A 27,989-nucleotide genomic window follows, 5' to 3' on the forward strand; every position below is an offset into this window, starting at 1 on the left:
GCCTACCAGCTCTTTTCTCAAGTTCTGCTCTCTGGGAAACTCCTGATAAGCTGCTCACACCTGTTCTTCCTGATTCCTTTCTAAACCAGGAGTCTGGGCGGAAAGAAAGGGCCTTCAGGAAGCCTCCCCCAAGTGCTAATTAAACACCCTAGTGTCAAAGCCCAGAGATAAAGGAAATAAAGCTGTAGCAATTCAATGAAGGACTCTTCTGCAGCCAGGGGCCATGGGCTCAGACAGCTTTTCTAGTCTGGGGCCCCAGGGGCACAAGTAAGGGATGCAAATAGATAGGACAACAGTGTCTTCCTCTATCAATCAGGCATATATGTCTATACACCTGTGAGACCCAGCCCTCAATCTGCTGCTGCTTTGCAAAGGCCCTCTCCCTCCAGGCTTGTTCAAGAGGAGGGGTCAGGCTGTGGGGGAGAAGAAATGAAGGGATTGTTAAAGGGGGCGGGCCCGAGTGAGGGGCTGAGAAGCAGGTAGGCAACCGCCCCAGGCTCGCCAGTCCTGTGCATGCATCAGTTCGAAGGCATCAGACGTTTCTCGGATGGCTGTCTCCACCTCCTACCGCGCTCCATGCTTTTCTTTTCTCTAAACAAAGGTGTCCATTTCAAAGACAGCAAGGGAATGGCTGAGTTGAAAGAGGAAAGCAATTGTTAAGGCGAAGACAGAGGGAGGAGTAGAGGCATTCGGGCTGCTGAGTCCAGGACCTGGGAAAGGAGCTGAAATTGGGTGCCCCTTCCAAGGCCCATAACTCTCCCTAAGGGATCTGAGAGGCATGTCCTCCAAACAGGACCCCCTCTCTCCCGGAGCGGCACAGCAAAGGCTACAGGTCCGCTAAGCGTTGCGGGACCGACACAGGGGTCACCAGGTGCCGGGGTGCTCCGCCTGCCTCCACCAAGGCCCCGCCCCCGGCTTCCCGCACCGACTCCGCGGCCCCCAGCCGCTCCTGCCCCCACCCAGCACCGCTCCGCTCCCCGCGCGCGTGCGCCGGGTCCCCGCACACATCCCCCGCTGCTGCTGCGGGCGCGCGCGCGTGCCCGTCGTCCCAGGCGGGAGCCAGAGACAGCCGGCCGGTTGCGGGCCAGAGAGCGGGCTCTGGGAGCGCCGAGAGCGCGGCAGGGCGAGGCGGGAGCGGGGGCGCGGGCCTGGCCGCGGGCGGGGGTCGTCTCGTGCCGCCGCCCCCCTGTCGGCGGGCCGGGCCGCGGCGCCGAGCGCGAAGGCCGGGCTCCCGGGGCCGACGGCCATGGGCAGGAGCCGGAGGCGGCAGCGGCAGTGGCGGGCCCCGCGGGCGGGGAGGCACTCGGCCCACGGCCCCTAACGGCCCCCGGCGGCCCGGCGCGCCCCCGCGCCTCCTGGGGGGCCGTAGCCAGGCAACGCCCGGCGCGCCCGCCCATCCCCCGCTGCCCTTTTTTTCCAGGCCGGGTGCGAAGGAGCATGCCGGCGCCTAGCCTCTGGCAGCGAAGAGTTAAGCAGAGGGGCGTGGAGCTGCCCCCTCCTTGGGGGCGTGCCCCCCTCCCCCGCTAGGTGGCCCGCCCCCCCGCGCTAGGATATGGACCCCGGCCCCGGCCCGGGACCAGAGGTCCCGCGCATGGGCCAGTGAAAGGTGTGTTCCCGTTCCCGCTCTCTTCCTTCCCTCGCCTGCCAGCACCATGGGATGTAATATGTGCGTGGTTCAGAAACCGGAGGAGCAGTACAAAGTGATGCTTCAGGTAGGGCGGCTGGGCCTCAGGGGTGAGGGGCAAAGCCCCGCCAAGCGATTGAACAGACCCCGTAGGGAAGGACAGGTGGAGTCGGGGAGGCGGGCGTGGGAGGGCAGTAGGCATCGAAGAGGAAAAGGTAGGGAGCCAACCTCACCCTCAGATTCTGGGGTTGCTGGGTGTTGGCGCTCCGTGGGAGCCAGCCACGGATGGGGGAGCTGGATGGGGGTGGGGGTGTGAGGCGCAAGACTTGGGTGCCTGAAGAAGATTGGAACACGAGCCCTGCGTCCAGATCAGCCCGAGATGAGAAGTTGGGTTTGCCCGGGGTAGGGTACGCTTTCGTCCCGGGACTTGTAGCCCGGAGGCACGGCTTGGCCGGCGCGGGATGGAGGTTGCATAGCAACGGGCTGGATTCCTGGCACACGCTCTCCCAGCTGGACCCAGAGCCAAGGTAGAGGCTGGGCGCCTACGGTGCCTGGGGCTGCCGAATCCGGTCCCCACGGGCCAGGGACGCAGAAGCCCTAAGGCGCCGACGCCAGTCACTGTCCGGCCCGGTGGCTGGAAGGCCACTCCTGAGCTACTCCTGGGTTTGGCCCTGTCAGAATTGTGGGCTCCTGGGCCTTGGGCTTCTCGGGTGAGTGGGCGCCTCCGGGTTGGCTGTGCCTGGCCGACGCTCAGCACGTCCGTCGGCCCCGGCTCTGGCCTCCTGAGCCATGCAGGCTATGAACCTGGTGGTGAGCTGTGCGGAGCTGGAAACACCCGGCCTCGTGCTCACACCCCGAGTCCAGCCCCGCAGCCCCCAGTGGGGCTTCTTTGCCTGTGCGTGGCGTGACTACGTGAGTGTGTGCCTGTGCCCCGTCTGTGTGTGCGCGGAGGTTCCCAGGCCCCGCGTTTGTGTACTTTCTGTGTGCACCCCGCCAGGTGTTTAGAGAAATGTATCCCTGATGGTGTGGACAGAGACTCTGTAGGGCTAAGTTCAGGGAGGTCAAGGTCAGAGGGAGTCGGGACCCAGGAACAGATGCAAGCGCAGACAGGTATGCATTTAGTAGCTCCGACCTGAACTTATGGGTTTATTTGTTACATTGGGGAGCAAGTGCATGCAGGAGAAGGTTGACTAGACAGAACCAGGAGGTTTCTAGACGAATAAGGGGGAACCCCAGTAGACATCGGCAGAATCGTGGTGGGAGCATAGGGGGAGATTTGGAACGGATCAATGTATGGAGGTGGCTGCAGGGAGCTCAGCATTTGTGCTGGGAGCTTACTTAGCTCCTTTGGCCTCCAAGAATAGGAGGCGGGGGAGGGTGGAAGTAGGGGTGGCGTGCAAGCTTTGCCCCAGCCTGGTGGAGCTTCTGGTCCCCTCTCCTTGGCTCTTCCGTGGAACGTGCGTGGGGCCCTTGCTTCTCCCAATTGCTGCTTTCCACCTTCTTCCCTCTGCTACACTCCCCACTCTGCTGTTACTCTTCTCTTGTTTCCAGTTTGGAACCCTTGCCAGGCCATTGCCATTTCCCCAGTGTGATAGGGGTCTGCAATGACCCAGATTGGGACCAAGAGGACATTCTGCAGAATCTTGTATTCCCGGACTCCAGATGGGAGGTGGGCCTGGGACTTGGGATCCTCTCCTTATTGCTTCGTTTTCTGGAATTCCTCCGTTAAATGGCAAGCCATTCTAGCCCATCTGTTTTGACTTTTTTGGAGAAATTTTGGTGAAGCATTTGATGTAAGACTGGTCTCATGTAACCCCAGGCAGCACAATATTTATCAATTGATGGGCATTTGGGTTGCTTTCACCTTTTGGATGTTTTTTGGTTTTGGTCCTGAGGATTGAATCCAGGGGTATTTTACCACAGAGCTACATTCCCACTCCTTTTATTTATTTATTTATTTATTTATTTATAATTTTTTAAAATATAAAGGAAAAAGTAATCAATTCACCAATGATATGATCCTAATATATAGAAAATTCTAAGAAATCCACTAAAAATATTAAAACTAAAGAGTTCAGCAAGGTTTCAGAATACAGGATCAGTGTACAAAAAGCAACTGTAGGAGCTGGGAGTGTGATGGCACATGCCTATAATCCCAGCAATTCAGGAGGCTGAGATAGGAGGATCACAAGTTCAAGACCAGCCTCATCAATTTAGCAAGACCCTAAGCAACTTAGTGAGACCCTGCCTGTCTCAAAATAAAAAATAGAAAGGGCTGGGGATGTAGCTCAGTGATAAAGCATCCCTGGGTTCAGTACCCCATACCCCCTCCCCCCAAAAAATTTATAGCTTTGGCCTGGGATGTAGCTCAGTGGCATCCCCAGCACTGCAAAAAAAAAATTGCAACTTTATTGATATACAATTCACATACCACACAATGCATCCTTTAAAAATGTGTAATTCAGTGTGTTTTAGTACATTCACATAGCTGTGAAACTGTCACTGCTATCTAATTCCAGAACTTTTTTGGGGGGGTGGGTGTGGTATCAGGGATTGAACTCAGGGGCACTCAACCACTGAGCCACATCCCCAGCCCTATTTTGTATTTTATTTAGAGACAGGGTCTCACTGAATGGCTTAGCACCTTGCTAAATTGCTGAGGCTGGCTTTGAACTTGCAATCCTCCTGCCTTAGCTTCCCGAGCTGCTGGGATTATAGACAGGCATGCGCTACAACCCTGGCTTAATTCCAGAACATTTTTATCACCTTATAAAGAAATGTTGTACCCATTAGCAGTCACTGTCCCATTTCTTCCCCAAACCTCCCAGCCCCTGGCAACTATTCATCTCTTTCTCTTCCTGTGGATTTGACTATTCTGGGCATTTTATATAAATGAAACCACATAATATATGACCTTTTGGCCAGGCGCAGTGGCACATGCCTGTAATCCCAGTGGTTTGGGAGACTGAGACAGGAAGATCACAAATTTAAACCCAGCCTCAGTAACAGCGAGGCACTAAGCAACTCAGTGAGACCCTGTCTCTAAATAAAATACAAAATAGGGCTGGGGATGTGGCTCAGTGGTCGAGTGCCCCTGGGTTCAATCCCTGGTACCCCCCCCCAAAAAAAAAACCATACACACACAAACACACACACACACACACACACACACACACTTTTTGTGTCTGGCTACTTTCATTTATAATGTGTTCAGAGCTGGTACATATTATATCACAGACCAGTGCTAAATTTGTTTTTATTGCCAAATATTTCATTGTAGAGTATGCAGCATAATAATATTTACCTCTTTATCAATTGATGAGTATTTGGGTTGTTTAAACCTTTTGGTTGTTTTTTTGTTTTTGGTCCTGGGGATTGAATCCAGGGGTGTTTTACTACAGAGCTACATCCCCAGTCCTTTGTATTTATTTATTTATTTATTTATAATTAAAAATAGTTTTTGGTTATAGATAGATACAATACCTTTATTTATTTATTTGGTACTGAGGATTAAACCTAGTGCTTCTCACATGCTAGGCAAATGCTCTACCACTGAGCTACAACCCCAGACATTTATTTTTAAATTTTTTTAGTTGTAGATGGACACAATACCTTTGTTTTATTTATTTATTTTTGTGTGGTGCTGAGGATCAAACCCAGTGCTTCATACATGCTAGGTTAGGCAAGCACTCTACCACTGAGTCACAACTCCAGCCCCCCTTTTTTATTTTTTATTTTGAGACAAGATCTCACTAAGTTGCTGTTGCTGTCCTCAGACTTGTTATCCTCCTTCCTCAGCCTCTCAAGTCACTGGGAATATAGGAAGTATACCACCATAGCTGGTGACTTTCAGCTATTTTGAATAATGCTCCTGTGATTGTTGGTGGACAAGTATCTGTATCCCTGCTTTCAGTTCTTTTTTTTTAATATTTATTTTTTAGTTTTCAGTGGACACAACATCTTTATTTTATTTTTATGTGGTGCTAAGGATCGAACCCAGTGCCCTGCACATGCCAGCGAGCGCGTTACCACTTGAGCCACATCCCCAGCCCTCAATTCTTTTATATACCTAAAAATGGAATTGCTGGATCTTATGGTAATTCTTTGTCACTGTTTTCCACAGTGGCTATACCATTTTCCATTGCCATCAGCAGTGCACGAGGGTTCTGATTTCTCCTGTGCTTGCCAGCCCTTGTGATTTTCTGATTGTCTCTTGTAGCTATCCTACTGTGTGTGAAGCAGCATCTCATTGTGGATTTTTTGTTTTGCAGTCTGGTTTTTATTGTGCTGGGGATAGAACTCAGGATCTGCCCCTTGAGTGCTCTCCCTGAGCTACATTCCCAGCTCGCATTGTGGCTTTGATTTACATTTCTGGTTGGCAAAATAATGTGGAACATCTTTTCTTGTGATTATTGCTTTGGAGAAAGATCTGTCCTTATATCATTGCCACATTACTCTGGTTAGTGGAGGCTTGTGGGAAGTTTTGAAATTAGGAAGTGTGAGTAGTTCAACTTTATACTTCTTTTTTAAGGTTGATTATGGTGGGTTCCTTGAGTTTTCATGTGAATTTTGGAATAATTTTGACAATTTCTGAAAATAAGCCTGAGATTTTGGTGGAGGTTATATTGAATGCAATCAATTTGGAGAGTGTTGCTCATATGAACATGGGGTGTCTATTTATTTGGGTCTTTAATTCTTTCAATGGTGCCTTGTACTTCCTATGTTAAATTTATTCAAGTTATTCTATTCTTTTTTTGGTGCTGGGAATGGAACCCAGGACCTTGTTCATGCTGGACAAATGCTCTACCACTGCGGTAAATACATAGCCCCTACAGTTTATTTTTCCCCCTTGTTACTGGGAATTGAATCCAGAGATGCTATATGACTAAGCTACATCCCCAGTCTTTTTTATTTTTTTTTTCAAACTTTTGAGACAGTATCTCCCTAAGTTGTTGAGGCTGGCCTTGAACTTGTGATCTTCCTGTCCCAGTCTCCCAAGTCTTTGGGATTACAGGCATGTGCCACCATGGCCTGGTCCTACAGTTGATTTTTGTACACTGATCCTGTATTCTGCAATCTTATTTAACTCATTTATTAATTATAATAGTTTTTGTTGTTTTTTGTAGAATTTTCTATATATTAGGATCACATCCTAGGCAAATAGAAATAGTTTTAGTTTTTCCTTTCCCATCTGGGTGCATTTTCTTTCTTTTTTTCTTGGTACTAGGAATTGAACTCAGAGGCTACATTGAATTCACTGGACTGCATTCCCAGTCTTTTTTTGTTGTTGTTGTTCTGGCAAGAACCTCCAGTATAGTGTTGAATAGAAGTGGCCAGAACAGACAGGTATCCTTGCTTTTTCCTGATCTAAAAGGGGAAAAATGTCCCTGGGAATTGAACCCAGGGGGCTGTATCCCTGAACTACACCCCAGTCCTTTTTATTCTTTATCTTTGATTTTGAGACATGTTCTTGTCAAGTTCGTGAGGCTGGCCTCAACCTTGGGATCCCCTTGCCTAAGTGTCCCAAGTCACTGGGATGATAGGTATGTGCCACTGTGACTGGCAGCTGTGGGTTTCTCATAAATGCCCTTTTTTCAGGCTGAGGAAGTTCCCTCCTGTTCCTTGTTAAGTGTTTTTATCGTGAATGCTGTTTGATTTTGTCAGATGCTTTTTCTCTGCCTATTGAGATGATTGCATAGGTTTGTTCCTTTATTCTACTGATACAGACTGTTGCGGGCTGTAATGTTTTGTTTCAGAACTTATAGGCCATTTCTGTTATTCCAGTCATTATCTTAGCACATTTAATCAAAAGAGGCAGAACCGCTTCTGAAAAGGAGGATGAGTGCATGTTGATTTAGGAAGAGGAAGTGGTTGGGTTGCCCAGGATGGAAAGGTGGAAAACGAGGTACACCAGGCACCAAGCAATAAAGCCCTTCCCAGAGCCTTTCCTGTGCCACTGCTTGCCACCCTGTCCTTCCTCTCCCTCAGTGGATCTGACAACCTGTCTTGTTGTGAATCTAATCATGTCCCACACTCTGCTGACCTTGTCTCTCTGCCTCTTTGTTGTCCCTGTCAGTTCAGTCTTCGTAAACTTGGTATCCCCCTGACTCCATGACTTCAGGCATGTGAAGATACTCATGAAATAAATCCTGATGAGTGGAACCGTTCTGCAGCACATTGCACTCATTCCTCATGGTGACTGTCCAGCAGAGCCTCGGGTGGGCTGAACCAGGACACCTGTCTTCTCCCCTCTTTCTACCTCAAGACAAGCATTCTTTTTCTTCAGCGCCTACTTGCTGCTCTGGCAGCCACCATCCCTGGTGCTGGGGATCTGACAGGGGACACATTGCCCCCAATCCCAGTGCAGATATTTGGATTTTTCTGTGCACTGCTGTATCCTTCCCTGGGGAAGTGTAGTCACTGAGGAGGGGAATGGAGAAGGATCAGTGAATTTTGACAGCCATCTTCTGGACAGGGTCACCCTGCTTTGTACCAATGACTCAAGATTTAAAAATGCCCCTTTCCTTACTATGGAGTTCTGAGGACCGTCTTATTCATTGAAATAAAATTCTGTGGTGACAGGAAGCACATCAGTGGTTTTAGGGACAGATAGAAGGCATATGGACACCTTTGGGAGTGATAGCAATGACCACTGTCTTGGTGGTGATGGTCTCACAGGTGTATAGACAGACATACATGAAACATTTCCAATTTTGCACTCCAAATATGTGCAAAATAGGGTACTTACACTGCAGTGAAGTGTTAAAACCATGAACTGCATGTTCATGCATGCACACCCCCAAAGGAGACTGGTGTATGAGCTCAGCTCAGCACTAGGGCCTGAGGGTGGCCTGGGTGGTCTTTGTTCTCACCTTCCTTCTACTTTAGTGCAGTGTGGTGATAGGAATGGAGGAGACACCCTGGGGCCAAACTGTGGCTCTGCCCCTGGCTGAGCTGTGGGACCAGAGGCAAGCCAATGAATGGCCCACTGGCTTGGTGCCCCAGTTTCCTCCCCTGTTAAATGAGTATGAAGGGAGCATTTGCTTGGGGTGGTTGTGAGGAGGGAAGTGGATGGAGTTTGCCTGGCAACACCTACTACTCTGCTCTGGGTCCCCCTGGATCCCAGTGAGTAGAGGGTAGAGTTGCTGGCACCAGCACATGCAGTTGGCCATTAAGGATTGGGAATTATGTATAAACATGTCACAGTTAATTGTCCAGTGACAGAAGAATATCCAATATTATTCTGAGTGGTTTTTCAATATGAAAGAAAAGGGAGAAGTAATATAGGAAAAAGCTTCCAAGTTGTGAAGTGTAATGTGCAAGTTGGGAAAGAGACAAGTGTGACTGTGAGGCTCTATCCTCCTTGCAGTACAGAAGGATAGGATGAGAAGTCTCCAGCTCTGAGGCTTGCCAAGATATCTTCCCTTTCCTGGTGCACTCTGTCTGTTTCTTAGTAAAGTACTTTGTAGATGATGTCATTCTGATTATTGTTACGCAGACTGTGCCCTTGTCCATCCAGGTTAGTTTAAGGTGGTATTCTCAGTGGCTGAGCCACATGTCTGGAACACCTGAGGTGCCCCTGCCCTGCCCCCAGGTGCTGAGGATTGGACCCAGGTCCTTGCACATGCTGGGCAAGCACTCTGCCACCAAAGATTGACCTCAATGATGACTTCCGGCTTGGTTGGCCTTGTAGACATGTACCTCGTGGGACATTCTTCCTTCATCTATGCTACTGAGGCAAGACTGTGGAGTATAAAGAGCCAGCTGTTTCCAGGGAAGGGGGATCTCAGCTGACCCCTGGGCCAGCACCATGCACTCAGCACTTTGGGAAGCAGAGAGGGAGGAGAGATGCTTGGGAGCACCTGACTGGTTTCTGAGCTGCTGTGGGTATGCAAGTACACATGTATCTAGGCTCCTCCAGGGTGCTCTCAGGACCAGGTTCCACCCTCTACCCTGAGACACATTCTGATTCAGCTGTGGGGGGGGGGGCTGGAGTCCACATATCTCATAAGGTCTCAAGTGGAGTGAGGTGCATGTTGATGGCTGCTGATCCCAGACCTGGGGTAGGAACTTTGGGTAAATTAGTGGAATCCCAAATTACATCAACATCACTGGGAAAGTGAATTTTTGTGTGTGTAGTGCTGGGGATTGAACCCAGAACCTTGTGCATGGGAGGCAAGCACTCTACCAACTATATCCATATATATATATATATATATATATATATATATATATATATATATACACAACTAGAACTATATCCCTAGCCCAGAAAAGTGAATTTTTAACAAATAAGGGGCAAGGCCTCACAAGAGACCTTTTGAATCAGGAATTCAGACCTTCCAGAGGACATTGCCTAAGTGGGGCTTCAAGGGACATGACTTATTCTTCTGTACCATGTGCAACTAACTGTCCCTCTTTTCCTACCACCCAAACTCCTAGCAACACACAGGAGCTCTTTTGGGTACCCTACCCCAAATAACTAAACAGGCCTTGCAGGTAAAGCCCCACCATCCTTCTCTATCTCTCCTCTGGTCCTGGGCAGAAAGGGTGGGGACAGAGATGGATAGGGAGGAGGGTGATGATGTGGCTTGTCCAGGCAGCTGTAATTTGTGATTGGGGATGGGGAGCAGCTACACCTTTCTCTGGGCTGTCAGATGTGGGTGGAGTGTACAGCTGTGTTCCTGCTAAAATTCTTAGAAATGAAGGCATTTTGCAGCCACCAATGGAATGATTCATTCAGACAAGTATCATTGCTGAAGGTAAAACTATTAGCTGTGAGGTTGTGGGGAGAACAGGAGACTACAGACCTGACCAAATGGAATATGTATGCTCCATAATTGGGTCCTGGATCAATAGAAAAGTTATAAGGTGTTAGTGGTATACTTGGAGAGATTTGGAAGTGGTTGTATCTGCTAAATAATATGATAGTGGTGCTGTGCCTCAAGGAGAGGGGGAGGAATGGCGTCTTAGTTTCAAATGCTTCTGCAAATGTGTGAGTAGAAAGCCCTAGAAGGGGCTTGCGAGAATGTGCACTCTGGAGACATCTGGGTAAAGGGAACATGCAGATGTTCTAACATTTCTGTGGGTTGACAATTTTCAAAATGCAGAGATGGGAAAAGATGAATGGGGACTTCTACTGGGCGCCACTGAAAGGAGGAGTGCCAGAGGTTGCCGTTTGCACAGGCTGCTCTTGCCTGGACTTTTCCTTCTGATGTTTGGCCGATTTGGAGATTCCCATAACAGCTGTCTGGGCTCAGGAAGCCTAGAGTCACAACCGCTTCCAGGACACTCCCTGCGCAAAGCTGAGAGCCAGCAGTTCTATTGGAATTCATGGCTCCCCACCCCCTGCAGAGTGTAGATTCGGTTTCTTTATTCTCCAGCCTCAGTCTCCCAATCTGCAGAGTGGGGTAAGGAGAGTGGAACTGTGTCACTAGGAGGCCCCCTAGAAATGATGTAGCTTCACATGTTATCCTGTTACCAATGAGAACGAAAGAGACGGTTCTTCAGGCCACACAGGGAATCACATGCGTTGCAGGGTCCCTCAGAGCAGGACTCTTATATGTTCCAGAGGATCGAGGACTGCGGGAGGGTCCCTGGAGCTGGCCCTGGAATGGAGCCCAGCAACGGGGCTGGGGTGGTGCTGGGGTCAGGTAGGATGGCACTCTTCCGCCACCTGTCTAACCAGACAGTACATCGGGGGACCAATGTGGTAGCTGTTCCGGGCTACCGCTGCCTGGTAGCTGTTCGGGCTACCGCTGCCTTAGCGCCATCGCTGCTGCCGCGCGCTCTTTGTCTGCGGCTCAGGGCCCAGAAGGCGGGGCCAGCGCGCCTGGGGTCCCGCCTTCCGTTGCTCACAGCGTAGTGGTGCCGCACCCCATTAGGGGTGTGCCCCACAGAGCCCCTGATCCTCAGACAGTCGCGACTCTGCCGCACCCATCTGCAGCCAGGGCCCATCTAGCCCTCATCGCTCCTGACCCAGATGGTCTCTTACCTGCCCCTGTGTTCTCTTCACCTTCTCAAAGTCTTGGTGCCTACACTTTTCCCTGGCTGTCTTTGACTTTAGGGATTTCCCCCCCCCTACTGATCCCATCAGCATTTGGACACCATATCTCTGAGCTGTCCCCACCCCATTCTATGCACAAGCGTCCAAAAGCCCCGAAAGCCTGGGGCCCTCCAGGTTGAGCTTCCCCACCTGCTTTCATTCCCCATCCCAGGCAGCACCCCCAACACATCCAGAGGTCCATTCTCCACCATCTTGCACCACCACACCCCATGCAGACTCTCTTTCTTACTGACTTCAGGCTGTGGTCTTCCCACCCTCAGGGGGCCCCAGGATCCTCCACGAACTTCTGCTTTTGCCAACACACCTTCTCTGGGTAATCTCCTCATGATTTCAATTCAAGAACAATTCTTAGCAGGGAGCAATGTTGCTGCCTATAATCCCACCAACTCAAGGAGGCTGAGACAGGAGGGGTGCAAGTTCCAGGCCAGCTGCAGCAACTTAATGAGACCCTGCCAACAAATAAATAAATAATAACAAACAAACAAATAAATAAATAATACAAAATAAGGCTATGAACATAGCTCAGTAGTAGAGGGCCCCTGGGTTCGATTCCCCATACTGAAAAAAATCCTAGTTGAATTTCACAACAGTGGACACAGGATACCGGATTAGTGGCTTAGGTAGGTGGACTGGAGCACTGCACATGTCTACAGGTCTTGAGAACTTTAACCTGGACATAAAAATTTGCAACGAATAAAACATGCCCATTTCCCAATTGAGACAAAAATTTCTGTCCCAATTCTGATGTTTTCCCTTCCTCAAACTTCCTCTGTCCTGTAACAACACCCCTGGTACCTGTGGACCTGGGCAGCAGGATTTTTTTGTGTGTGTCATTTTGCTGGTACCAGGGATGGAACCCAGGGGCCTCTGTTGCTGAGCTACATCCCATCCCTAGCCCTGGGTCTCTCTTAAGTGGCCAGGCAATTTGCAATTGTCTTGCCTCAGCCTCTGGAGCTGCTGGCATGACAGGCATGTACCACCACATCCGCAGTTTATTTTATTTTATTTTATTGTGGTAAAACATGCATAATAAATTTTATTGGTGACATTTCATACATTCACAATGTTGTACAACCACTACTGTCTCCTTCCAGGACACATTCATCACTAGAAAAGGGAACCCAGACCCATTAAGCGGTCACTGCCTGCTCCCCCTTCTCCAACCCCTGGAAACCCTCATTCTGCTTTCTGTCCCTGTGGACTTGCTTGTTCTGAACATTTCATTTAAGTGGAATCATACAGCATGTGGCCCTTTGTGTCCACCTTCTTTCACTTGCATAGATGGTTTGCAAGGTCCACCATTTGTAGCCTGCATCAGAACTTCATCCCCTCTGGTGGCTGGCTGGTATTCCACTGTATGTATGGACCACATTGTGTTTATGCGTTCATCTGTTGGTGGACATTTGTGTTGCTCCCAAGCCTTGGCTATTGTGAATACTGCTGCTTTGAACATTTGTGTACAATTTTTGTGTGAATGCCTGTTTTCAGTTCTTCAAGGATTGCTGGATCTCATACACACTCTGTTTAACCTTTTAAGGAACTGCCAGACCATATTCCACAGCGGGTGGCACCATTTTACCGTCCCACCAGCAATGTGTGCAGGCTCCAGTGTCTCCACATCCCCTCAGTGCTTGTTGTTTTCCTTTTGTTCATCTAACCATGCTAGTGGGTGTAAAGTGGTCTCATTGGGTTTGGATTTGCATTTCCTCAATGATGAATAATGGGAGCATTTTTTCCTGTGCTTGTTTGGAGTCATTTTCTAGTCCTCTCTGTCCCTTGCCCCTAGCTAGCAACAGTCTGCTTTTTTTGGTACCAGAGATTGAACTCAGAGGCACTTGACTACTGAGCCACATCCCCAGCCCTATTTTGTATTTTATTTAGAGAAGGGTCTCACTCAGTTGCTTCATGCCTTGCTGTTGCTGAGGCTGGCTTTGAACCTATGATCCTCCTGCCTTAGCTTCCTGAGCCCCTGGGATTACAGGGGTACACCACGGTGCCTGGCACCACTCTGCTTTTAAAAGACAAACTGACTTTGACCATGTCCTGCCACCTCCATGCCCCCCCTCCCAGGGCCAAGCCATTATCATCTGTGCAGGATGCTACAGTCTGTTCTCCTGGGACAGTCCCTGCTTTTCCACCCTAGCAGTGCTGGCTCCTTGTCTCCATTAAGGTCTCTCTTCAGGTCTCCTCTCCCAGAGGCATCCCTGACCACCATCCACTCCAGCATTTTCCCTTTTTCTACTCCTTGAACTCTGAGCTCAGCCATCTGAAGTGCTTGCTTGTTTCTTGCCGGGTTCCAGTGCAGACTGGCTTCCCCAAGTCCTGGGATGTCTGTCTTAATCATAGTTATTTCTAGTTATGCCAGTGTTTAGATGACCTTTAGCTCTGAGGTCAGGGGCCCACCATGTTCAAGAGCAGGCGCTCTCCTCCTTCTGGGGTATCCTGACTGTCTAGAAACCTACAGGTCATTGTGTACCTCACTTCCTGGGCTCTCTGCCACCAGACTGAAATGCAGCTTTGCCTCTGTCCCCCTCCTACTTTCCATCTCTACTCCTGGGGATGTCTCTGTTATGTATCTGCAGAGCTCAAGTTCCCTGCCCCCAGCCAGAAGCATCTGTCTCCTCCCTTTAGCTGCTTTCAATTCTTTTCCTTTTAGGGGTGGAGTGGGGACAGGTTCTGTTCAGAAATCACTTGTCCTTGACTCCCTGAGGATATGGATTGTACTCTCAGAGCATGGGATTCCTAGCAGGTACCCAACTCCAGCTATAGGGGCCTAGGGCCCCACCCCTCCCCCCTGGGGGCCTCCTGTCCCCTTATGCCCCACAATGGGCTGGGGGACGCCAGGGGCCACACCACCCTTGGCCACCCACAGTACCCTTTCTGCAAATCTTACAGGGACAGTGGGGGTGATGAGTAGAGGGGGCAAGAGAGGCTCAGACCTGCTCCATGTCCAGGCCCTCCTCCAGCCTTCCAGAAAGAATGAGCTTCTCAGCCTTCTCTGGGGAAGGCATGGGGCTTGCTGGGCCACCTCTTCTGGGATAGAGTGAGAACTGTTTTGTTTTCCTTTTCTACACCTACAGCCCTTGGGGCCTCTGTCCCCCACCTACCTCCCATACCTGTTCCCCAAATTGGGATCACATGGACCTAAGACAGCTCTTTGCTTAATATTATCATTGTTATCATGAGAATAGAATTTTCCTGGATGCTTTTTTTTTTTTAGTTTGTAAACATTTATATTCTCCTTTCTTTTTTTGGTACTGGGGATTGAACCCAGGGACACCTAACCACTGAGCCACATCCGTAGCCCTTTTAATTTTTTTCTTTTGAAACAGGGTCTCGCTAAGTTGCTGAGGCTGGCAAGTTTTTGAACTTGCCATCCTCTTGCCTCAGTCTCCTCAGCCACTGGGATTATAGGCATCTGCCACAGTGCCTGGCTAACATATTTTCAAAAATAATGTGGCCATGTTTATATAATATTTGGAAAATAGAAAAAATCTCCAATGTTTTTATTCCCCTTGCACAATGATTTAATATATCTGCTCCCAGCTTCTGTCTATACACATGTGCACTTGCACACACAGTGCTGGGAATGAACCCATGTCCTCTTAGATGCTAGACAAGTGTGCTCCCACTGAGCTACGAAACCTCATACAAGAATGTTCATAGCAGCAGATGGAAACAACCCAAATGTCCTATCATCTGATGAGTGCATAAACAGAGAGATCTGTCCATACAATAGGACTTTCTTTTTCTTTTGGTACTAGGAATTGAACCCTGAGGCATTTTACCAGTAAGCTACATACCCAGCTTGTTTTATTTTTTTATTTTGAGACAGCGTCTCTCCAAGTTGTCAGGCTTGATGAGCATGTTTGAGGGCCTTTATAGTTACTGACAGATTACTCTCCAGAAAGTTGACTTTCTGGGGTAAGATTTTACTTTCTGGTGTAAGATTCTGACTGATAGTGTGCTGAGAAAGGGTGATGGGCTGGGCTGAAGAACACTAAGTGCCGTAGTATCTGTAGGTGACCACTTCTGTTGACCTGTGGAGACTGAGCTTCCAGAAGACCCAGGGCAATAAGGGCTCCCAGGGTGCAAACAGGAGGCAGCTGTCTGTCCCTAAGCAGAGTATGAATACCATTTGGGCCCTGATTCCTGCAGAGGATCTCTGCTGAGGATCAAGTCCCTGTTCAGGGCAGTTTCCAAGGTGATAACCAAGGACTCTGAACTGAACTGGACCCATCTGGGCAGCAAACCAGGAAGGAAACAGACCTGGATGCTGAAGAATCAATCACCCAGGGGAGACATAAAGTTCCCAGGCAGGATGGCGGTATGCTAACAGGTAGCCTCACTGTCTCTGCATGGTAATTGCCAGGGACTTGATCTTTGTGCTCCTCTATGTCCTTAGTGTGGTGTTTTGAGTATTATTATTTTTCGGTACTGGAGACTGATAGCAGGGGTGCTACTCTCCCATAGAGCTCCACCCCAAGCCCCCCCCCCCTTTTAATTTTAAGATGGTCTCACTAAGTTGCCCAGGCTTTTCCTTTTTGATTTTTTTTTTTAAATATTATTTTTTTAAGTTGTAGTTGGACACAATACCTTTATTTTTAAATTTTGTTTATTTTTATGTGGTGGTAAGGATCGAACCCAGCACCTTTCACGTGCTAGGCGAGTGCTCTACTGCTGAGCCACAACTTCAGTGGCCCCCCCAGGCTATTCTTAAACTTGGGATCCTCCTCCTACCTCAGCCTCTCAAGTCACTGGGTTATAAGGGGTGCATCACTATATCTGGCTTGTTATTATTATTGTTATTTGCAGCCCTAGGAATGGAACACAGTGCCTCACACATGCTAGGCAAGCGCAAGCGCTCTACCTCTGAGAACTCCAGTCCCATCCATGAGTCTTTGGAAACATTTCTTTAATAGTTTTTTTTTTTATTGACAATGTCCTTGATCAGCAAGTCCCATTCTTTCTGTGATAGAAAAAAAAGTGGATTCCTTCTGTATTGTTCCAAAGGAGGCAGTTTTGCGCTTGATGAAGGGATCCTTAGAGTTTATAGACATGAGCCACTCTCCCCACACTAGATGTGCCCCAGGGAAAGCTATGTGATTCTTTATGCATATGAAAACAGCCAGGCTCTTGCCCTCAGGGAACCTTGGTCTTGTGACAAGGACTCCTTGGGACTTTGTCAAGGGAGGCCTGGTGCTCTCCATGCCCATACCAAGCCCTTGGATGTTTACTTTGACTTAGTTTGGATACTCACAGGTCAGGAAGAGTAGTGTGGGCTGTCTATCCCTCTAGAGATGGCTCACATTCTGTCTTGAATACCTATTCCTTGCTTTTACCCCAAAGGTGCCTCTCTTTTGAGATTGCCCCCACTCTCCCTTGAATGTGTATCTATTTAAACAAACCTCTGGCTATGCCAAAAAAGCCAGTTGTGGTGGCATATACCTGTAAACCCAGTTGTTCAGGAGGCTGAGGCAAGAGGATGGCAAGTTAAAGGCCAGCCTCAGCAACTTAGTGAGGCCCTGTCTCAAAATAAAAAGGGCTGGGGATATGGCTCAGCGATTGTATGCCCCTGGGTTCAATCCCTGGTGCCAAAAAAAAAAAAAAAAAAAAAAAAAAAAAAGCTTAGTGTGGCATGAATTGATTTGGATTTGGCCCTGTAGGCCACTTCCAGAGGGACAGAAGGTACCCATGATGAGGTACACTGGGCACCAGGCACAGCATGGAGGGAGAAGATAGGAAAGTGACACAGGCTGTTGATGGTCTTAGCCTGGAAGCCAGGGGAAGAGGTGACATCCTGGAAGGAGAATAGCCACCCTCACTGCTGTACAGACTCACACTGTCACACGGCTCACTTATACCTAGACCTCACTCCCCACCCCCACTCACAGTCCTACCACCTATTCTTAGTCCCAGAGCTCCACAACCCATGGGGGTATCCTCCTCCCACTTGTCCACAGCCCTCACTACAGTGAGGAGGGGGCTTCCCCAGTTGGCCTCTGGTAGCCTGAGATGCTGTGTCTTCATGTGGCTCATCTGTGAGACCCCTCCTGACAGAGAAGACAACTCCAGCATGGGTGTCCTGAGGCCTCCTGGACTTGCTTCTGCAAGCACTGACCCCCAGACTTGTTTTGGACCCTGCTGGCCTCCTCACTGTTCTTTGAAGAAGGTGTTCAAGGTGGACCTGAAGCCCTTTGTTACACCATCCCTGCTGTTCCTCCCTCCCCTCCTGGGGGGATGCCACATGGTTACTCCCATTCAGATTTTCTTCTCTTTATGCTGTTACCTTAATAGTACATGTGGTTTCTCTAAACTGCATGTACAACTTTGCTGGCATGTTTTACCACTGTACTATTGAGCAGCCTTTGGGCTGCTGCATCATTTGCTGTGACAGCGGAACACACATTGTCTTAGCCTTGTGGCTAGCACCTAAAGATCCTGAAAGGTGCATCCCATCTCACTGCAGCACTGTAGAGCATGGCTGATTTGGAATGCCTTTCACTGAATGCCTGTTGGCATCCTTGGCCAAGGTTCCTATCAAGTTGTGTTGTATTAATGTTTTGTAGGAACACTGATGAATTCTCCATAATCTGTCATCAATTCTATGCTCTGAGCTTGTGTTTCAGGTGTCTCTTCGTGTCCCGAAGTCTTAATGAGTCCTCCATTATTGTTTATTTTCATCTTTGGAGTTTCTTTTCATATATAGCCTAACACTGTTCACTGTCTTCAAGCCAGATGGCTTGGCCTTGTCCATGAAAGTCTTTGATCCATTTGAAATTGCTAGGCGGGTCCTGCCCAGATAGCAGCAGGGGTGGTGTCCAGAATGCCTGGACATTAGCCTGTGGGGTGGCAGGAATGTCTGGGGTAAGCAGGCTTGGGTCTGGACACCTTTTTCTTTTTTACTGCTGGACTCTCTACCTCTGAGCTCCACTCATGGCCTTGGACATCTTTTAGAGACCAGAGTGGTCCAGCAGGCAGTCTGAAGAGCAGGAACATTTCAGAGCATGGCCTCACAACAGTTGGATCCATACAGGATAACAAGACCTGCTGCCATCAGCAAGTGAAGGAGCACATTGTGGCCCTCACTGCTACTGGCCCCATGTGTCCTTGGTTGGTGTGGTGCATAGTCCCATCTGGTTGGTAGCCCTTCCCTTCCCCAGAGGGGCTTATTTCTTCACTGTTACAGCTTGTCTCCGCCCTACCCACCCTCATTAGCTCTTGAGGCCCACCATGACCTGAGGAGGAAGAGAGAGAGGAGGCTTCAGGCTGCCACCCCAGATCTGCCTATGCTTAGAGCCCACCTGGGCTAAGAAAAGCCTGTTGGGCTGTCACAAGCAATTCTCTCTGATGGCGCCTGATCTGAGGTGCTGAGACTGTATGTGCTCAGCCCCCTCCAACCCGCCCTACATGCTGTTCCCAGTGCCTGGGTCCAGTTTCCATAGCAACACTGCTGCTGGGTAATGATTCCAGGGAGAAACCACATTCCTGCGGTTCTGTGTCACCTGAGCATCCCACAGTATGTTTGTTGCCCTGCCCTGGGAATTTCAGGGAGAAGCCTCCCCCGTGAAAACCCCGAGAACAGCTCTGAGCCCTTCTGCCACCATGTTTGCTTTCACTCAAGGGCAGCGGTAAGCTAGCAAATGTTCCAAAACAAAAATAAAGTACCCAGTTAGGCCACTGGCCGATTTCCATGGTGTAAATGCTCCATTGTAGCCAATTTCAAGCCATCACCATGATGCCACTTAGCAGGAGTAAGAGGTGTGCAGCCGTACACACGCCATCATTTAACATTCACTTCCAGACACACTGGATGGAAATAATGCCGAGAGCAGAGATGACAGTAAGAGCAGTCAAGTAATTAGAAATTAGAAAGCCAGGAGGTCTCAGTCTTTAGTGCCTTTGTTTTTAATACCATTCATTTAGTGGTACATTTCTACAGTTGAAATGTTGCTAATGGCTCTCTTTAACAACTGGCACCAGCCACTGCTGGAGGGCTTCAAGGTCATTCCTCACATCCCTGTCAAAGGCTCACTGTCCTGCACATAGCCCCTTCTCCAGCCTGCCTGTCTACTGTAGGTCCTCCTGCAGGAGCAGCACATTCTGTCCCACCTGACTTTCTGACACTTTCCCAACAAATACCTTCTTGGCTGAAAAGCTCTGTTTCTTTCCTTCACAGTCTTCGATTCAGTAATACAACTCTTCTTTTTTCTTTCTCTTTGGTTTTGGGGATTGAACCCAGGGGCACTTAACCACTAAGCTACATCCCCAGCCCTTTTCATTTTTTATTTTGAGACAGTCTTGCTAATTTGCTGAGGCTGTCCTCCAATTTATAATCTTCCTGCCTAAGCCTCTCTAGTCAATGGAATTATAGGTGTAGACCACAGTGCCCAACTTTGCTACATACTTTATAGCAAAACTAAAAAAAAAAAAATAATCCTAGTGATGTAAAGTACGGACCAAGCCAGTAGGGCTGGTGTGTAGGAGCTTTGAGAACCTGCACCTATCTAATGATTGATATAAAGAAAAGACTAGAAAGAAGTATGTCCACAGGGCCACAGCATTTACATTCCTGACATGATGGGCAACTTTGGTTTTCTTCATTATGGTTTTCTTATTTTTAAAATATCTTTATTTTTTAAAATTTACTTTTATGTGGTACTGAGGATTCAACACTTTTCAGAACATGAATATTGGGGGGAGAAGGGAGACCTAGAAAACAAATTATCTAGAAGGACATAATGAAATAGCAGAAAGATAATTGTTTGGGTTACATTGGCTCAGAAGTCAAGAGCCATCACTGAGGCTAGGAGGAGTCCCTGGGACACCTGGGCTTCCACTAGACAGGCCACCTTCCAGGCTAGGGCTGTGATGTTGCAGCTACTAGCATGGGTGTGCACTCTGGGTAGGCATCTCTATGAGAAAGGATAGAAGGGTTCTTGCACATAAAAGTTGCAGCACACCACCTCAGGACCCAGGGCGCAGGGTTCTGCAGAAGCTGTCTGGGCTGTGGCCAGCCTTCTGCCCATGGTGCTTCGCAGGCACTCCTCGCTCTCTGTCCAGCTGGGATGTCCACCCTCCTAATGGCTTTTCTCCCTTTCTGGCTCTGCTTCCCAGTGTACCACCTTCTACCCCAGATTGCCCTGTTCTTCCTACTAAGCTGTTCCCAGTTCTACTTCTGTCTTGGGCCCCAGGCCTTGGCCTGGCATGGCCCCATCCTCCCCTATACCTCATTCTGGCTACTGACCTTCATACAAGTCCCTTCACCTGGCTGAGCCTCAGTTTCCTATCTGCAGAATGGAGGCAGTAACATTTAGGAGTCAGGACTCGGTAGCGGGGATCACATCAAGGACCCTGCCCAGAACCTGGCATGTAGCAGGTGCCCAAAAACCTGGTGGTGACTTTGTCAGGACCACTTTCTTGGCAGCTCTCTTAGGCCACCTTGCTATTCCAGGAGACTTCTAGTTTCAAGGACTTTTCTATTCAGCAAGTCAGTCACCACCATGAGGACATAGATCAAGTTCTAACATCTTCCAACTCCCCTCCCAGCAGACCCCGCCCAGCCTTAGCAAGTAGGCATCTGTTGATAAATCCCACCCGTTGCCAGGGTTGTCTTCCTGCCTTGATGGCTGAGGAGCACAGTGTAGCTGTTCATTAGGGTTGGCTGGTGTGCTTCTGTTGTTAAGGAGCTCTCTGGGGGTCTTCTAGGTGCTAGTTCTGGCTTCAGTGTTGCCTGAAGGAAAAGTAGGTCCGGTCCTAGTGGGAGGGAGGACAGGAGAGTTGTGGATGGCTCCTTCTCAAGGAGAGACTGAAGGAGATTCTGGGGTGAGGACAGTCTACAGAACCAGTGCACAGACTCTAGGTCACCCTAGTTCTCAGCACGGCCCAGAAATCCCCAGACATCACTCATGGGGTAGAGGTTGAGAAGTGGGGTTTGCCTGAGAATGAGGGCATCAAGGGTAACCAGGACCATGCATGCAGAGCACATTCCTCAGTTGAGCATATTGGGGTGCTCAGGGTCCTGCTGGTCTTCACCCCTAGAGGGGAGGAGCCAGCCCTTGAGGGTTCTCATGGAGACGTGTCTCTGCTGCAGGTAAACGGGAAGGAGCTCTCCAAGCTGTCTCAGGAGCAAACCCTGGAGGCCCTGAGAGCCTCCAAGGAGCCCCTGGTGATCCAGGTGCTGAGACGCAGCCCCCGCCTGCGGGGGGACAGCTCCTGCCACGACCTTCAACTGGTGGACAGTGGCACTCAGACCGACATCACCTTCGAACATATCATGGCGCTGGGCAAGCTGCGCCCGCCCACCCCACCTATGGGCATCCTGGAGCCGTACGTCCTCTCTGAGCTGTGAGTTGCCCTTAGGAGGGCCCTGGGCCCTGCCTCCAGAGAGGACATACCACCTGGGGCAGCTGTCCCCATGATGCCCAAAGGCGTCATTGATGCAGCTCTGGCAGTGTCAGGGAGACCCCCACCTCCGCCTGCCTCTCAGGCAGGAAGCAGGCTCCTTGGCCTCCAGAGCCGACTATGGTACCTGAGGGCTCAGAAACCTCCAGGCCTCTAGCTTTGGGCTCAGCAGCAGCTGGTGAAGGGGGCTGACCTGCCTGGACCTCGCTGCTCCTCCATCCTCTCTCCTCCTCTGCCGCCCCATTGTCTCTGCTCTTCACAGCATCACTCCTTGAATCTTCCTGCATCCCTTGTCTGTCCCATCCTTCTACCTGCTCTGAATTTCCTCCATCTCTTCGGCTTCTTTCTTTGGCCCGCTCAGAAGAAGGGCCTTTCATCCAGGCCTGGTGGCCCATGACCATGTGAGTGCTGACTCATTCTGCTAATCTTGGCCCAGGCTGCAGGGAGGTGGTCCTGAGATCCCTCCTCTGCAGAGAGGTAGGCCATAGGGCTGTGAGCAGCCAACCTTAGCTTTGGGGCAAGGAGGGCAGCCCTTAGAGGCAGAAGGGATGCCCATCTGCTCTGCAGGCCTCCTGGCTAACTCCTGGGGGTGCTGCATGAGTGGGGCCAGTACTGGGAGACAAATGGGGCACCTGGAGCTTTGGAGAAGTTTATCCCTGTTCTGGGAGAAGAGGCAGGGAGAGCTAGGCATGCCTGGGTCCTCAGCATTGATCCCTGCTCACTCACAGTTGAGAAGCATTTTGATCTTTCCATGGATGCATACATTTATAAGGAGGGGTTCTGGAGGAGGCTCTTGGGCTACCTGCCATGGAGAGTGTACCCAGCACAGGGCTCCCTGCTGGCCAGCTAGGAGCTGGGGTTAGGGTGCCAGAGGAACAGATGGCCTGCTGACCCCCACCTTCTCCTGGGCAGCCCCCCCATCAGCCATGAGTATTATGACCCGGCGGAGTTCATGGAGGGCGGCCCACAGGAGCCAGACCGTATGGACGAGCTGGAGTATGAGGTGAGCCGGCCACCGGGCCAGGGCCCGCAGCCAGCCTCAGGAGGCGGCACAGGATGGCTGGCTGCAGCCCTGCTCAGACCTGGCTCCTGCTGCCCCCAGGCGGCTGGGCCTCCTGGCTCTTCCCACTGAGCCCTCCCTGGTGTGTCCTTCCTGGTGCGCGTCTGGCTGAGTCAGGGAGGGCCCGGGTGAGGTAGTAGTGCATTACATCTGTGTTGGTGAGTCCATGTTCCACGCATGTGTGTGTCCCGTGCGTCCTGTGCATCCTGTCTGTCTTGGGCATTTCCTGGTAGGGAGACCACTGAACATGTGCACCATTTGGGATGGTAAGAGAAGGAAGCCCTCAAAGCCAGGGGCTGGACGCTCGGTTTAGGTGACTGGAGGGGAAGGCCAGGGGGTGCTGGGGGAGACAGTCTGGGCTGAGGCTGTCACTGGCTGCAGGCTTCCTTGCTCACACTGTCTGGGTCTTTCTACTTTGCTTCCTCCCGTACCCTTATGGCAGGAGGTGGAGCTGTACAAAAGCAGCCACCGGGACAAGCTGGGCTTGATGGTGTGCTACCGCACGGATGACGAGGAAGACCTGGGCATCTACGTTGGAGAGGTATGGAGGCGGGTGCCAAGGAAGTTCTGGCATAGGGAGGGCTCTGATGCCACATGATCCCTGTGGCCTCTCCACACATCCCACCCAGGGCTCAAACACTGTTCCCTGGGCATCTCAGTATGCTGCTGGGTGGTGAGGACAAGGCAGTTGATAGCTTCACTGGGCCAGTGAAGCAGTCCTCTGCAGGAGACCTGTGCCCAGGCTTTGTTCTCCCACATTGTGGGGCCAACTCCCTAGGACTTGACAGAGGACCACCTCCCTCCCTCCCTTTGCCAAGTTTCTGTGTGTCCACCAGAGGGAACATGGCTCCTCAGCTACCCTCTGTTAGCAGTATCATAATAAAGCTAGTCTTCTGGATGGAAAAGTTTCCACTGGCCATGGAGCCTCAGGGTGGATTTTTTTTTTTCATTCTGAGAGTAACCAGCTGCTTTGCTTTGCCCAGCTCTTGGTAAATAAAATAACAGGCTTCCATGAAAAGGAGCACAGAGTGCTGGGGCATAGGCAAGGGTGTGGGAGTATTGGGCAGAAGCTAGGGAGCTTCTGGTCAGTGTGTGCTCTCCCAGGCTGGGAAAGTGACTAACTTGGGGCCCACTGCCTCTGCCTCTGCTGCCTGGAGCTTGGAAGCTGCTGCTCTGAGCTGAAATTGGAGCTTCACTTTGCTTTGGGGACCTCCAAGGTGAGGCTGCCCTTTCTCACTGAAAAGGGCACTTTAGGCACTGAGTCCCCAAGATGCACGTGTCCTGCAGGTAAATCCCAACAGCATTGCAGCCAAAGATGGCCGGATCCGTGAGGGAGACCGCATCATCCAGGTGAGCATTTGCAGGCTTCCAGGTCTGACTGGAGGCCCTGCTGCACCCAGTGATGGCCCTGCTCCCTCTCTTTAGCCCATACCCAGCTCTCACTGAGAGCCAAGACTGAGGCCAGGCAGCCTACTGTGTTCAAAACCTGGGCTGTGCTTCCTGTCCTCTGCTCAACCTCCCTTCCAAATGCCATGGCATCTGTGGACAGCTCCCCAGCCTCCTTTCCCTACATTCTCGCTGTGTTGTCCTTGGCACACACATGTCCTCTTGCATGGGCAAGACCATTCTCTCCCTGGCACCTTCTGCTTATTTATACCCTCCCAGAACTCAAGTACGTGTCTTAGACCAGCCAGGGCCCTGCCCCAAAGCCAGCCTTAGCATCCTTGTTGATTGTCCCCTGGCCTGCCAGATAAACGGCATGGATGTCCAGAACAGAGAAGAGGCAGTGGCTATACTGAGCCAGGAGGAGAACACCAACATCTCCCTGCTGGTTGCTCGGCCTGAGAGCCAGGTGTGTGTACCCATATTCAGGTGACCTGGGACTCTCAACATTGGGCTGGCTTTCTTGGAAGCTGCTGATCTGTGACAAGTGCACAGACATTCAACAGTCTGGAGCTGGAGGGTGGGTGGATAGAGCTGTCCCAGATCTTGTTTCCCCTTCCAGCCTCTGATAGCTGAATAGGCTGAGAGTACCCCATTTCTTGGGTTATTTGACCTAGAGGGGACCTGATGGGCATCTGGGGAGAACCTTGAAGCAATGGGACTAGCTCGAGCCTGTCTCTGCAGCTAGCAAAGCGGTGGAAGGACAGTGACCGGGATGACTTCCTGGATGATTTTGGCTCTGAGAATGAGGGGGACCTGCGTGCTCGGAAGCTTAAGTCACCCCCTGCCCAACAGGTAAGGAAGAGCTATTACTGGGGAGAGCAAGAGGGAGAGAAGGGGGAAGGGACTGGGAGTATGCAGGGTCTCCTAGCCTGGACCAGGAGAAGAAACAACCCTGAAGCCCCTTCAGGCCTTTGGGGCCCTGAGTGTGCTTGTCTTTTTTACTCTAGCCTGGGAATGAAGAGGAGAAGGGGGCTCCTGATGGGGGCCCAGGCCTGAGCAACAGCCAGGAGCTGGACAGTGGGGTGGGCCGGACTGATGAGAGTACCCGTAATGAAGAGAGTTCTGAGCATGACCTGCTGGGGGATGAGCCCCCCAGTACCACCAACACCCCTGGGAGCCTGCGCAAGTTTGGCCTGCAAGGGGATTCTCTGCAGAGCCGGGACTTCCACTTCAGCATGGACTCACTGCTGGCAGAGGGGGCAGGGCTTGGAGGTGGCGATGTGCCTGGCCTCACAGATGAAGAGTATGAGCGCTACCGGGAGTTACTGGAGATCAAGTGCCACCTGGAGAATGGCAACCAGCTGGGCATCGTCTTCTCCCGGGCCTCTGGTAGCAATAGTGCTCTGGATGTCAACCGCAATGAAAGCCTGGGCCACGAGATGGCCATGCTGGAGGAGGAGCTTCGCCACCTGGAGTTCAAGTGTCGCAACATCCTGCGGGCGCAGAAGATGCAACAGCTGCGCGAGCGCTGCATGAAGGCCTGGCTGCTGGAGGAGGAGAGTCTCTATGACCTGGCGGCCAGTGAGCCCAAGAAGCATGAGCTGTCTGACATCTCTGAGCTGCCAGAGAAGTCTGACAAGGACAGCACTAGCGCCTACAACACCGGGGAGAGCTGCCGCAGCACCCCACTGCTCGTGGAGCCCCTTCCTGAGAGCCCTCTGAAGCGGGCCACTGCTGGCAACTCCAACTTGAACCGGACCCCTCCTGGTCCCCCTGTCGCCATCCCCTCCAAGGCTGCTCCTCTGCCTGGGAGCCCCGCCAAGTTCCGATCCCTCTCCCGGGATCCTGAGGTGGGCCGGAGACAGCATGCAGAGGAACGAGTCAGACGCAGTCCCAAGACGGGGGTGACCCTGGAGCGTGTGGGCCCTGAAGGCAGTCCTTACCTCTCTAGGCGCCACCGTAGCCAAGGCCAGGAGAGCGAGCACTACCATAGCTGTGTGCAGCTGGCCCCGACCCGTGGCCTGGAGGAGCTGGGCCACAGCCCCTTGAGTTTGGCTGGGGGCCCTCGGGTGGGTGGGGTGGTGGCTGCGGCTGCTGAAGCACCCCGCATGGAGTGGAAGGTGAAGGTACGCAGCGATGGGACACGCTACGTGGCCAAGCGGCCTGTGCGAGATCGGCTGCTGAAGGCCCGGGCCCTGAAGATCCGGGAGGAGCGCAGCGGCATGACTACTGATGATGACGCAGTGAGTGAGATGAAGATGGGCCGCTACTGGAGCAAGGAGGAGCGGAAGCAGCACCTGATCCGTGCACGGGAGCAGAGGAAGCGGCGCGAGTTCATGATGCAGAGCCGGCTGGAGTGCTTGAGGGAGCAGCAGAATGGCGATAGCAAGCCTGAGCTCAACATCATCGCCCTGAGCCATCGCAAAACCATGAAGAAGCGGAACAAGAAGATCTTGGATAACTGGATCACTATCCAGGAGATGCTAGCCCATGGCGCACGCTCAGCTGACGGCAAGCGAATCTACAACCCTCTGCTCTCCGTCACCACTGTCTGAACCACCTGGGCAGGAGCCCAGCCTCCCAGGCCTGGCCCTCACCCTCCCTTAGAATCTAGTGTGTGTCTGTGTGCGTGTGCACACTGTGCACGTACATACTCCTGTCTTTGTGTGTGCACAGGACTTTGTTGACAGAGAAGCCCCAAGGAGAAGGGACACTGTTGACAGAGAAGCCCCAAGGAGAAGGGACACTTCTTTTCTATCACCTACTTCCCTCTCCCCAAAAGACCATGTCAACAGCTGGCGTTGGGAGCATACCTGTAATGGGCACCCCTTTGTGTGCATGACATATACGCAGTGCTCTTGACATGTATATTTGGAGACAGGGAAGTTGGTGCAAAGAGAAGTGAGGTAGACTGTCCTAAGCACAAGAGAATGTCCAGCTTCGCCGCTGAGCGCAGCCTCTCTCGACCCCTGGGAGCTGCAGTTATTTGTAGACAGAGGCAACCCTGATTTTTGTGGTTTTTCTCCCTTTCTGTGCTTGCCAATAGTTGTTTTTCTGTTTTGTGGACCTGCTCTGGGCGCTGGCAGCTCCTTGAGGCAGCCTGACCAAGGTGGAACCCCACCCAGTGTTGGTTGGGAAGGAGGTGGGGGGGGGAGAGAGGGAGGGCTGGGGTGGGAAGGGAGGGGAGGGAATGGCGGGAGGAATGGGAAGCAGCTGTCCCAGTGGCCTCCACTCTGTGGTGGGGAAGGGGAGCCTCTGCTATGGCTTTTGAGGCTCACTCCTGGGGGCTGCATCCTTCCCCAGTGACTGGAGGAGAATGAGACTGCAGGGACTGAGTGGGCAGTGTCCATCCAAGAAGAATTAACTTGAGCCCGCATTTGTGCCTGATGCCATCTGGAGCAGGGCCACTCTTTCTGAATGGTCTGAGGAGGGTGCTTAGATATCAAGGG

General features: G+C 51.2%; 1 protein-coding gene across 5 annotated transcripts; it reads left to right on the plus strand.

The window, feature by feature from the left end:
* The first annotated feature begins 1,350 nt into the window (after positions 1-1,350).
* On the plus strand, positions 1,351-27,112 carry Pdzd4 (PDZ domain containing 4). 5 transcript variants are annotated; one of them, XM_046453060.2, is made up of 8 exons: positions 1,355-1,712; positions 21,784-22,037; positions 23,007-23,097; positions 23,597-23,695; positions 24,442-24,504; positions 24,905-25,006; positions 25,282-25,392; positions 25,548-27,112. In XM_046453060.2, the coding sequence occupies exons 1-8, from the start codon at positions 1,653-1,655 to the stop codon at positions 27,093-27,095; spliced, it is 2,328 nt and encodes a 775-aa protein (XP_046309016.1). In that variant the 5' UTR covers positions 1,355-1,652; the 3' UTR covers positions 27,096-27,112. The 5 variants fall into 5 exon arrangements, with proteins under 5 accessions (XP_058438446.1, XP_046309016.1, XP_058438445.1 ...); XM_058582462.1 differs by having other exon boundaries at positions 21,784-22,019; XM_058582464.1 differs by lacking the exon at positions 1,355-1,712 and adding an exon at positions 22,357-22,495 and having other exon boundaries at positions 21,904-22,037.
* The last annotated feature ends 877 nt before the right edge of the window (positions 27,113-27,989 follow it).

The sequence above is a fragment of the Marmota monax genome, unplaced genomic scaffold, assembly GCF_021218885.2.
Source record: "Marmota monax isolate L192 unplaced genomic scaffold, Marmota_monax_Labrador192_F-V1.1 WCK01_AAM20220418_F8-fsc00142, whole genome shotgun sequence".
In the NCBI taxonomy this organism is placed as follows: domain Eukaryota; kingdom Metazoa; phylum Chordata; class Mammalia; order Rodentia; family Sciuridae; genus Marmota; species Marmota monax.

Coding starts and splice junctions, on each gene's coding strand:
- Pdzd4 (XM_046453060.2), top strand. CDS start 1,653: ATGGGATGTAATATGTGCGTGGTTCAGAAACCGGAGGAGCAGTACAAA. Junction 23,696..24,441: donor TGGGCATCTACGTTGGAGAG/GTATGGAGGCGG, acceptor CGTGTCCTGCAG/GTAAATCCCAACAGCATTGC. Junction 24,505..24,904: donor AGGGAGACCGCATCATCCAG/GTGAGCATTTGC, acceptor CTGGCCTGCCAG/ATAAACGGCATGGATGTCCA.